General features: G+C 34.5%; 1 protein-coding gene across 6 annotated transcripts in view; it reads right to left on the minus strand.

Annotated features, from left to right (window-relative positions):
• SNX13 (sorting nexin 13) overlaps positions 1–13,087 on the minus strand; it is a 139,126-nt gene that overhangs the window by 96,234 nt on the left and 29,805 nt on the right. For 5 of the 6 annotated variants that reach the window (XM_027102594.1, XM_027102595.1, XM_027102597.1 and 2 more), the window contains one exon: positions 2,593–2,705. The exons of the other annotated variant lie outside the window; for it this stretch is intronic. In XM_027102594.1, coding sequence (XP_026958395.1) covers positions 2,593–2,705 — 113 coding nt within the window. The remainder of the gene's footprint in view (positions 1–2,592; positions 2,706–13,087) is intronic. 6 annotated transcript variants of the gene reach the window in all.

Consider the following 13,087-nt stretch of genomic DNA (forward strand, 5'->3'; position numbering starts at 1 on the left):
GGTTTAAGTAAAAATAGGTGCTACAAATGATTGCATAACCAAACAAACATAACGGGAATGCCATTAAATAACTCATATCAGTACTGAAGGTATCCCAAAATAACCAGAAAAAAAAACCCACCAAAATTCAGAAAAACAAAAACCAAAAACTTCTGAGTGGTTTTCTTTCCAAAGGGTTTCTTTATTTTAGAAAATAAGGGGTTACCACTGACTATAAGCAAAACATATACATTATCAACACTGTATACAGGTAAACTGCAGAACTCAAAAACTTAAGTTTTACTAGCCAAAAAAAAAAAAAAAAAAAGATAGTTTCCATGAGAAAATGTATTAATTCCTCTCTGACTTGCATTTTAACTAGGAAAAAGAACAAAAACAAATCTTTAAAACTTACACAACAAAAACAAAAAAACACTAAAACTAAGAAATGATTTTTAGTTATATGTAATGTAACTATTTAAGATTGATATATAAAAGCCTATTTTTGCTCTTAAAATTCATAAGGCACTAAACTATATAAATAAAGCTACATTAAAGAAAGGACAATCATTCTTCATAATTAGAGCCAAAATTAGAAAGATTTTTGACTCAGGAATTGTGATACTCACTGACTGTAACTGAGTAACCTGGGAATGCTTAATTAACTAATCCTCTGAGATGATTCTGGATGCTTGTTAGTATATAAATTGAAGTCCCCTTACTGTGGCACTATATTTCCTGACATCAGTAGTCTGGAACAGAATATCAAATCAATTTATGACATAACATGAACTTGGAATTTCAGATCCTTCCATGTGACTTAATATTATCTAAAGAGTTTATAGTGGCCCTCCCACACCTACCAATATCCCAACTTATCTAAAAAAATTCACAGAACTTTACAAATATCCAAAAACTTTCTTGAAATTATTCCTTAATAAATTAGCAGACTCAAAAAGGGAACAACAAAGGTTCCTGGGACTTCGAAATGAATGGACTCGTGACCCTTTTCCCTTTCCCAAATTTTATATGGAGCAGTTGAGTCTAAGAGAAAGGATTCTCACCCCTCTACCTTCATCTGTAACGCTGCAATTTCTTCCCTTTCTGAAGTATTGTAAAATATTCTGAAATCCTTCCTCACTTTTGCCAAAGGCTTATTCAATTAGTGAAATAAAAGAAATCTTTCCTTTGTGAGAGAAACATCTCCTCAATTTCCTTTCCAATAAATAAAAGCAGCCATGACCTTGTGGGGGAGTAGTGCAACCATGAAGGTCTGGCCTTGATTTGTGACTAAAGAATGTAATTTAGGAAGCCCAAATGGCTGCAGATCTGTAAGTCTTCAATCATCTTTATAATCAATAAAGATATTCAGAACTCCATTTATCTGATTCCTATGGCTTATTTCTTAATTGTCTCAGTATATAATACCATATTCAAGCAATTATAAGGAAAATATTAAATCTAATATAAAATACAGTTTTATGAATAGTCCTCGATGTAGCTTCCCAGTTAAATTAATTCTCACTTGTTCAACAATCAGTGGGTGACCTCCCTATAAAATGGTTACACATGATTTTCAAACTCATAACCTGAAAAATGTGACAGGATGACAGCCATCCCTTCAGTGTCTCATACAGTCTCTCTCAGGCCACAGTTTATATATGCTATTCAATTCAGCTAAGTCCTCTAAACCTATAGGCTCAAACAATTCCTCCAAATATTTGGGGTCTCAAAAGATTTTTCTGGAAGAACTCATAGGTATTCACTGCACAAATAATTACATAAATGTATTACACATATACAAATACACATATATATACATACACACATAAACATTAACAACAAAATGCTCATTTCAGCTAAACTACCTTGTTCAGAGTACCTCAGTAGCAAGCATCTCTCTTGTTTATACATTTTCTTACATATAATTCATATCTGATACCAAACATTCTACATAGGAAGCTATACTAAATCATGACTGAAACCTCTCCTGTAAAGTTTTATCAACTCAAGGTAAAGCATAAACACTGTAAACCAAATAACCATGAAGAGAAAAATGGCAAAATCAGGTGTTTGTTGGAATTTTCTAGAACAAAATGACAGCATTCACTAAGGGAAATAATTAACACAATAATTAACATTAACATAATAATTAACATTAGTGTCTGAAGTCTAATCAATGAAACAGTCAGTATCTTCTAGTCTGTAAAACTTGATGTGTCATCTCAATTTAACTTATTTATCTTATTATTATAATAGATAAGGAAATTTCAACCTTAAAGGGGAAATAACACCAAAAGGAATAAAAAAATCTTAAAAACTTTTCAAGTTACACAAAAAAGTTTATATCATCAGAAATTGAAATTTATTTTTGAAGATGATGACCCATATTGCTGGTACAAATCATAACCATCATCGTTTTTATTTCTATAGTTATCTTAATTTTACTATTTTTAACTCTGGTAAAAACAATTTGCAAAAATAGCATTCACAAATCATACTGCCATTTCTCATGATCATTTTTTTTTCTTACTGAGGTCTCATGGTCATTTGTTTCCATTTTGAACAACTGAACATGACATGAATTATAAAATTATCATTGAGAATACTTACCCACCCACAAAGCAGAGGATATAAAATGCCAAATAAAATATTACAAAGGGTCCAAACGTTATTAGAGAAAGGACAATGCCAAGGCTTCCCCATCCCCATATGGACAGACTGGTCTGAAATAAAGCAGGAAAAAAAATCTTTTTAATAAATAAATAATTTTCCATAGGAACTAGAAAAGAACCAACAAAACTTTTACATAGTTTATGTTTCTCCTTTTAAGCATTCATGGTATTGTTTCAGTAATTTTAAAAATATTTACTTTTGAAAGTGTTAAGTACATTCTTGGAAATTTATCTCCCAGAAACAATATACAAAATCTATATGTAGAAACAAATTTATAGCATATCAGCAACGATTTTAAAAAACAATCTATTGGCAATATAAATGAACAAATTACATAAATTGTTGAATGACATGAAAAGTGATAAAGTATTTATAATAAAAACATTTATACATTTATATATGCAAAAGCATGTATGAAAGCTTAAGTAGACAACAGATTGTACTTGTTTATATTTCATCTTAAAACTACAGCATGAGACTTTTTAAAAATTAAAATTTCAAGGTAAAAAACCCATGTCTCACTAAAAATTATATTTTTATTTACTCAAATTATTTGCAGAAATTTGTAAAATTATAACTGCACAACTTCCAACTTCCCGTTACCAAAATTTACCACGAGTTCAACAAAACATCTCTAAAAATTCTCCATCCTGTTTCCCTATTTCGTTTAGAATTATACTGTATTATCTATTAAAAATACTCCTTTTGTTGAAGGCAAACTGGATTTTAGCAATTTAAGTCATTATGAAATAAATAAATGTATTCAGTTCAACAAGTTCCTATATCCATTTGCCTTGTACTGTGAGGTATACAAAGGATGCATTTGTCCCACTCCTGCCATCAAGAAGCCCAGAGAAGAATGTCTTACAGGAATGAAACAATTAGACACTGAACCAAAAGAAAATAATAGAAAGCATTATAAGATGCTAAACTGAACGAAATTAATGACAAAAAAACTATGGAATAGACAATAAGTGCTATGGACTATGAGAGAAAGCACAGTTTTACTTATTTATTCATTCATTCATTCATTCACCAGTCATTGACTGCTTCCTATGTGCTGTAAGTTCAAAGTGCTGGGGATATCACAAGGAATAAAGTATACCCTCATAAATCTACATTTTAGTAAGGGAAGAACGACAAGCACACCCTCATGAATTTACATACCTTCGTAAGTTTACATTCCAGAAGAGGAAAAAAGACATATAAATAAGTAAATATATATCAGATGGGGATAAATGCTATAGAGAAAAATAAAACAATTGCATGTGGTTGATCTAAGAAGCTTTCAATGATTAAGTGACACATGAACAGAAATCTTAGATAAGATATACGGAAAATTTATAATAGTCTTCCTACCTCCAAATAATATTTTTCCATTTATTCATATCATCTATGTCCCTCAGTGAAGGGTTTTTTTAAATTTCTTCTATATAAGGCCTTCACAACTCTTGTTCATTTGTATTTTTATTACCTTTTTTCCTCATCCTGGCCACATCTTTTTAACCAGAGGACAGAATGCCTACTGATGTTTCTACCCTGCCTTCATGATCTACTCCTTGAATCAGCTGGGGATACTATTGCACCTATGAAGTGGTCTCCCCTGACTTCTTTCCAAGAGCTGAAAGTAGGCCATGGTGGTTTAGAATAAAGTACAGAACATTTCAGTCCCTCTGACAATAGTTCTGCTGAACATTCGGGACCTGATCCACACTATAGTACCGCCAGATGGCCAACTATAAAAAACAGATGTGATTTCCCAAGATTCATTCAAAACCTTTTCCACTGACTTTCCTGAAAAGAGTTCTTACAAACTCTCAGGAAAGCTCAGACCAGACTATGACCCAGATACTTTATCCAGCCTACCTTCTTCAATGATATTTGATGTAATATTAGCAATATTACTCTTTCTTTACAAAGTTATATTTATGCTTGCTCGCCATTTTTCATAGCTAAACAACTTACTGTTCAAGGATCTATTCAGAGGTTTGAACAATGAAACCAAGCAAAATGGCTATCTCTGGAGATAAAGGAAAGAAGGGAGCATGCAACTGGAGGACAATACACAGGGGGCTTCTCAAATACGCAATACTCAAATGTTCTATATTTTTTAACCAGGTGTTTGCTCTAAACTGTATAAATGTGTTATGGCTCCAACTGTATGACTATCAATTAAAGAAATTTAAAAATTAAATTTTCAGGGCTTCCCTGGTGGTGCAGTGGTTGAGAGTCCGCCTGCCGATGCAGGGGACACGGGTTCGTGCCCCAGTCTGGGAAGATCCCACATGCCGCGGAGCGGCTGGGCCCGTGAGCCATGGTCGCTGAGCCTGCGCATCTGGAGCCTGTGCTCCGCAACGGGAGAGGCCACAACAGTGAGAGGCCCGCGTACCGCAAAAAAAAATAATAATAAATTTTCAAAAAAGAATCACAATTATATAATGTGGGAAAGATTATTAACTCAATTATTTAACAAGGGGAGATGCTCAATTGTCTAAAAGCTCAAATTTTCAGAATCTTACAAGTCTCTTCTTACTCATTTGAAAATGGCAGCAAAAATCATCAAAAAACAAACTCTTATTCATTCAACAAATATTTGGGAATAGCTACATGCCAGATGCTAGTGATTTAACAGTGAACAAAACAGACATTACCGTCACATGAAAAAAAAAAATCTGGAGAAGAACCTTTCCTTAATTAAGTTTGAGAGGAATTTCTATATTCCAGGGACTAATAAAATTAAACATTTCTAATCAAGCAAGTCAGGTGCTCATTTGTTTTGTGGTTAATCTCATAATATTTAACTTCAAATAAACTATTCAATGAAATATCAGAATAGAGAATTGTCCAAAATTGAGAAAGTTTCATGTTATATTTAGTGTTCCCATTTACATATTTGGCTAATATTATAATCTTAACTGGTGAGATTAAGAAGAACATTTGATCTAAAACCATTTAAAATTTTTGAGTTCTAATTATTTCCTAAGATGATACAGGATGATAAAATTTACAAAAATTTTGCACTACATCAGAAACTTTTTACAAATTCAGAACGGAAGCCAAAAAATATAAATAAATCCACTTCACAATGATTTACATTAAAATAATACTTGATATGTTACTATTTTCTTCTCCAAACACAACAATCAACACTGAAATATTCATGTGTCTGGTTCCCTAAAATCACCGACACACCAACTGTGAGATGGAAGAAACCTTCGTGATCATCTACGACAGTACTTCTCAGACTTTAAGAATCTTAAATGCAGGTTCTTAAAATGCAGATTCTGATCCATTATATCTGGGGTGGGGTCTGTGACACTTTTATTTCTAATAAGCTACCAAAACTGTTCAGAACTAAGGACAATTATATATTTATAATTCTCCTAAATTAGCCTCTAGGTCCACAAAACCTTATAATTCCAGAACCCAAAACCTCTGAAAATCAAAATTGTACCAAGTATTCTATATACCTATCTCATTTACTCCTCAGAACAACTTATGAAATAATCAAGAAGGTAATAAAGCATAGTGCTCAAAAAATATGAACCCTGGAGTTTAACTATCTGAGTGCAAATCTCACGTTTACTATTTATTAGCTGTGTAACCACTCCACGCCTTCATTTCTTCACCTACATTACATGGTTTTTTGGGGAGTAAATAAGCCCATGGTCTAGTGGTCGATTTTAGCTTAATCGTTATTATTATCCCTAGTTTAACAACATAGAAACTAAAATACAGAGAAGTTTTTTTAAAAATGGCCCAAGGTCACACAGTTAGTATGAGAGTGGGATTTGATCCTATTCAAATCCTGACTCCTTAATGAACCTTAAAATTTGTCAGCTGACAACTGCCTGAAATTAAAACTCACAATAAGAAAAAAAGGTTAAAATCATAAATGAGTGCTTTCTTTTATTTAAATATTCATCAGCTTAATATGCCTCCCAAGAAATTAGTCAGAACACTACTTGTAATGAATGTTATAAATTCCTGGTTTGAGTATCAAGTACATAAATATAAAGTATAATTTTTATTAGACAATCAGTTTATCTATAAATAATGAAAATAATTTCAGTTTCAAAGGGTATCAATTTTATTAGCATGCCCTGGTTCTTACATGTATCAGTTTGGCCTTGAGCAGAGGGACACACAGATATAAAAAATGACTCCTGCTGCCAAGATGCTTAAAATCGAGAAGTGACAATGTAAAAAATCTTAAATGCCTCCTGATAGTAGAAAGCAAATGGAAATAATTTACATTGTGGTATTTTATGCCTATCAATTCATACTACCATTTATCTTATTTCATCCTCATCACAGACTTTTATTGGGCTGGCCAAAAGGTTCGTTCAGTTTTTTCCGTAAGATGGCTCCAGTAGCACTTAGCTGTCTTTAACTTCATTCGAAACAATTTTGTTAGATTGTATGTGACAGCTGTCCTATCAGCATGCATTTTAAAAAAAGACTTACAAAAATTGGTGAATTTTTGTGTAGCCCTTTTAATATTGAAGATGGAAGAAAAAAAGCAACATTTCCGGCATATTATGTTTTATTATTTCAAGAAAGGTAAAAACACAACTGAAACGCAAATAAAGATTTGTGCAGTGTATGGAGAAAGTGCTGTGACTGACTGACTGGGTCAAAAGTGGTTTGCACAGTTTCGTGCTGGAGATTTCTCGCTGGACAAGGCTCCATGGTTGGGTAGACTAGTTGAAGTGGACAGTGATCAAGACGTTAATTGAGAACAATCAACATTATACCATGTGGGAGACAGCCGGCACACTCAAAATATCCAAATCAAGCGCTGAAAACCATTTGCACCAGCTTGGTTACGTTAATTGCTTTGATGTTGGGTGCCACATAAGTTAAGTGAAAGAAAACTTCTAACCTTATTTCTGCATGCGATTCTCTACTTGAACGTAATGAAAACGTTCCATTTTTAAAACAAATTGTGATGGGCGATGAAAAGTGGATACTGTACAATAATGTTGAACAGAACAGATCGTGCGTAGGGCAAGCGAAATGAACCACCACCAACCACACTAAAGGCCAGGTCTTCATCCAAAGAAGACGATGTTGTGTATATGGAGGGAGTGGAAGGGAGTCCTCTATTATGAGCTCCTTCCAGAAAACCAAATGATTAATTCCAACAACGACTGCTCCCAGTTAGACCACCTGAAAGCACCATTTGACGCAAAGCATCCAGAATTAGTCAACAGAAAACGCATAAACTTCCATGAGGATAAACGCAAGACTGCATGTTTCTCTGATGACCAGGCAAAAACTGTTAGGGCTTGGCTGGGAAGTTCTGATTCATCTGCCCCTTCAGATTTCCATTTATTTAGATCTTTACAAAATTCTCTTAATGGAAAAAATTTCAATTCTCTGGAAGACTGTAAAAGGCACCTGAAACAGTTCTTTGCTCAAAAAGATAAAAAGTTTTGGGAAGACGGAATTATGAAGTTGCCTGGAAAATGGCAGAACATAGTGGAACAAAAGGGTGAATATGCTGTTAAATAAAGTTCTTGGTGCAAATGAAAAATGTGTCTTTTTACTTAAAAACCGAAGGCACTTTTTGGACACCCCAATATGATAGGAAAGGTAGCAGAATACAGTACTAAAAACATAGAATCAGAAATTACAGGTTCCAGTTTGCCACTAATGTTCTACGTAACCACTGCAAAATCACTAACCACTTTTTGATCCAGAACTCACACTAGCGCAATGAAGAAGCTGAGCTGTGAGACCATCCCTCAAGTCAAGCCTATCTAAAGCAGACTTGATTAAGTAACTTGGATGCAGAGCTACGCATAGATTCTCCCAGCTACGTGTGGAGAATGGGGCTAAGTGCAAACAGCTATTTTATATATTAATAGATCACATGAAGAACAGATTGTCAGAGCTCCCAGAGAACGGACCTTGGACTCTCATAAGAGTCTTACTAGAGTGAGTCAGCCACTCTCAGTTATATTCACCTGATATGTCTCAACACATTACATGGCATAGGGCAGCCAGATAGGGCTGAGAATCTTAAAGCTGATATTACTTCAGTGCCAACCTGGATCACAGAAATTATATAAAAGAATTCAACAACAAAAACAAGTACCCATAAGAAGAGTCGCTTTATTGAAACTATAGATTGTTTTCCGTCCACCTTATTCCACCTATAATAAATTGGAAGTTCTTCTCCAAGTAATTTCAGTAGAATGTGCTCCTGACACAGAACTTTGGCTCATTCAACATTACATAATAATTTAACCAAGGCCTGCTACAAAGAAGTTGCTCACTAAATACAGAACTAATTAATTAATTTACTAACTAGAGAAATTAAATAAGGGAGGGAATGGAAAGAGAAGGAAGGGGAGAAAAGAGAGAAAAGGGGAAAGGGCAAGAAAAGGAAAAGGGGAAGGGAAAGTGAACGCTAAATTGAAGTCCTGCCCCTCACTCCCACCTTAGGACTTTAGGCAGAGTTATACATTCCTACCAGCACAACCTTCACCAAGCCCCCAACCTCCAAAAAAAATAAATCTCCCAAGAGCTTGGTCCTTTTTCTCCCATAGAACTGATGTACAGAAATAACATACTTTTGACTGTCTCAACATAACCTACAACAGCCTACATCACAACTTCCCTTTCAGGGAGGCAGCCACGAAGAGGCAGCCACACAGGGATCATCAGTACATTTAGCTAAGTTGGTCCCAAAACCCCTCTTTTCATACTCCTGGGACACGGAAGTAAAGATCCTCTTCCACTCACGTGTATTTAAGATACCTAGTATATCCTTGTGAGGATGATTAAAGACTAGCATGATATGGTGCACATTTTCAATCCAGCTGTTGAGCCAGGAGGGATAGAGGGTCTTGTCTCCAAGATGGCTAACTGCCCAGCTGGCAAAGATAATGGCCACTGGCTACCTGTGGAGATTATCCTCTCTCTCCCAACTAGGGGTGCCCAGAATAATTAGGTTATATACACACATATACACCAGCCCCATGTATTTTTAGTTCTTTGGTAACAGAACCCTCTCCCTTAAAACAGAAATCTATTGTTCAACTTTTATATATTTTCAAGAATTAATTATGTACACATATGTAGGTAACTACTTTAACAAACCCTTCAATGTTATATTAGAGCAGTAGTTATAAAAGATCATACACTACTACATAATTAGGACTCCTAGCATCCAATGATGAAGAAAATACAAGAAAACAAAAAAAGCTACAATTATTTCAGTGTTTTTTAAACTAGATACCATCAATTACAAAATAACTATACAGTCTGAAACAACAGCAGGTACATTCATATGCACTTGTTTTTTCAGGATACAAACTAAGTTAGGCTGCACAACCCCTCCCCAGCCCATACATTGGGGATCACTGGAATTAGAGTCTAAAAGAAATTACAGTACTGAAAAAACAAAGGACTGTATTTACTGAGTGCTTTCCCTTATAAAGAATAATACAAGTATTTAAAATGCGGATGGAGCAGTATAGCAAAGAACAGTCCTGACAGGCTTCTAGTAGACTCAAAGCCTCCAACTTCAAAACCATGTTAACAAGGTTTCCTGAATTTCCAATTAAAGGTCCAGTAGATACACAAAGCTGAAATAAATTAATCAAAGGTGCTTTCTAGAAGCTGTATTTTTATAGTTATACATAATGTTTTTGTGCCTTAATAATAAATAACTGCAGGACTTCCCTGGTGACACAGTGGATAAGAATCTGCCTGCCAATGCAGGGGACACAGGTTCGATCCCTGGTCTCGGAAGATCCCACATGCCACAGAGCAACTGAGCCCAACTGCCACAACTACTGAGCCTGCGCTCTAGAGCCCATGAGCCACAACTACCAAGCCCACATGATGCAACTACTGAAGCCCGCACACCTAGAGCCAGTGCTCCGCAGCAAGAGAAGCCACCGCAATAAGAAGCCCGCGCACCGCAACAGAGTAGCCCCTGCTCTCCACAACTAGAAGCCCGCGCACAGCAACGAAGACCCAGCCCAGCCAAAAATAAATAAAAAATAAACTAAAATTAAAATAATAATAATGAAAAAAATTGCAAAAAATCATAGTAAAGACTTTTTAAAACAAACGTTTAACCTAGAGGGATGGGATAGGGAGGATGGGAGGGAGACGCAAGAGGGAGGGGATATGGGGATATATGTATATGTATAGCTGATTCTCTTTGTTATAAAGCAGAAACTAACACACCATTGTAAAGCAATTATGCTCCAATAAAGATGTTTTAAAAAAAAAGAGAAATAAAACAGATTATTTTCCTTATGTTTCCATTTGACAGATAAATGTCTATTTTTAATTTACATATACATCAGTCTCATTCCTAAACAAATACATATGTATGTATACATGTATATATAGATAACATACAAAAAGGAAAAGTATTCCCTTAAAAATAACTGATTAAAGCAAAATTTTTAAAGCTACTAAAGAATAAGACAGCTAAATTTCTAATTATGTGAACTAAAAGAATCCATCAAGATATCAGAAAAAAAAATACCAATCCTGGGCATTTTGAACAAATTTTTTTGTATCAGCATACTTAACCTGATTATTTTTTTAATCCAATTACATACCAGTAGAGGAAAGCATGTATAGCTATCATTCATCTAAGAAAGGGAGGGTGAGAGTTATAAATTTATAAACATTTGCTTATTTTTTTTAAATATAAGGATATACAGAAAATTTTTTAAATGACGATCTTTAAGGAATGGAGAAAATGGGGTACAGGGGACAGGGATAAGAACTGGACACTGAAAATACCTTGCTCTGTAAATCTGACTTTGTATCAGTATAAATATTTTACATATAAAAAGAATTTCAAAAGCAATCTCTAAATTTCAAAAGCAAAGTGAAATTTAAAAATCTAACTCAATATACTAACAATGTTGGAATAACCACACAGAGAAAGCAATATAGTAATTTTACTATGAATCATTGCTTCGGTAAAAAATAGTGTTGATAGTTCCACTAAAACGAACTAGGGCTATTGGAGGAATGGCTGATTCCAAGTCTGGAGCAGGAACTGAGTTTAAGATGGGCCTGGAACACTTTGCCATACCAAAAAGCTACCAAAGATTACTAAGAATATGTCAAAACTCAGCAGACAACCTGAAGAGGCTTCACCTGGCTAAAGATGGAATCAGTTACACTAACAACTGCAATGTATTGGAGCACTTCAAATATTTGAGTTCATGAAATCATAGAAAGATTTTTAAATTTCATTGATCACCTTTGAAGGGTTCTAAAGAACCAGCTCTTTTTGAAAAGTGGTAGAGAATTAGGCATTTATCAGGCTAATCAGAGAGTTGATGAAAAATCGGTTTCTCTTTAAGGAAAAAATCCATATAAGAAGAAGAAATGACAGAATATTGCCATATTGCAATCCCTAACATAGTTAGGGATCTACCAGTCTAACACGTGCAAGGAACGGATGGAGGTGGGGGGAGAGAGAGAGAGGATGAAAGAGAGAGAGAGGATGAAAGAGAGAATATGAACCAGACATTACATGCCTCTTGAAATAAAAATACACATCACCATCTATCAAAAAGTTTTGTGCGGGTGGGGTTGGGGGACTCGAACCTGAATCTGACTGAGGAAAAGCAGAAGACTGAGAAAATGTTACAATACATCATGGAGATGAACTTAGCAAAATTCAGACTGTGAGAAACACTAAAGGGCAAAAGACCCAATTCCTTCAACAAAAAAAGGGCAAAGGGAAAAAAAAAAAAAAAAAAAGAAAGAGGGAAGAGGAAGGTTGAGGAGAACCTGTGGGTTAAAACTGCAATATGTAGAACTTATTCAACTTGATTTTAACAAAAATACAGTGGAAAAAGAAGAAGAATGAGGCGAGAAAGAAGGAAGAGAAACTGGGTAATTCTAAATATCTTCTGAATATTTAATGACATTAACAAGTTACTGCTTATCTTTTAGCTTAAATAATGAATGGTGCCAGCTATTATGTTATAGCAAAAAGAACCCTTATGTTTTAGAGATGCATGACGAAATATTTAAAGATGAAATCATGTATCTCGAATATGCTTCAAAATAATTCTTAAAGTGGACAGTAGAGGAAAAGTGAAAAAGGATATAGACAAAATATAATTAGCCATGAGCTGGTAAATGTCTAAGCTGGGCGTGACAGAGGAAGTTCATTATACTAATCCTTCTACTTGTAATGTTCAAAATTTTTCACTAAAAACATTTTTTAAAACACACACAATAATCACAAAATTCACTTACATAGTAAATGTACTTGCATTTCTTAAGGAACCAATGCAGGAAATAAACAGTGCACAAACAAGCTACATGTTCACAGCCCAGAGATTAAACTGGGATTAAAAATTTCCTGTGATTAGTTGATAGTAGAGCAATATACACTTGGCTATTCAATTAAGAAAAAGATTCTTTTAAATAT

The sequence above is a fragment of the Aethalodelphis obliquidens genome, unplaced genomic scaffold (genome assembly GCF_003676395.1).
Source record: "Aethalodelphis obliquidens isolate GAN/ISIS:26980383/991018 unplaced genomic scaffold, ASM367639v1 scaffold5, whole genome shotgun sequence".
Taxonomy (NCBI): domain Eukaryota; kingdom Metazoa; phylum Chordata; class Mammalia; order Artiodactyla; family Delphinidae; genus Aethalodelphis; species Aethalodelphis obliquidens.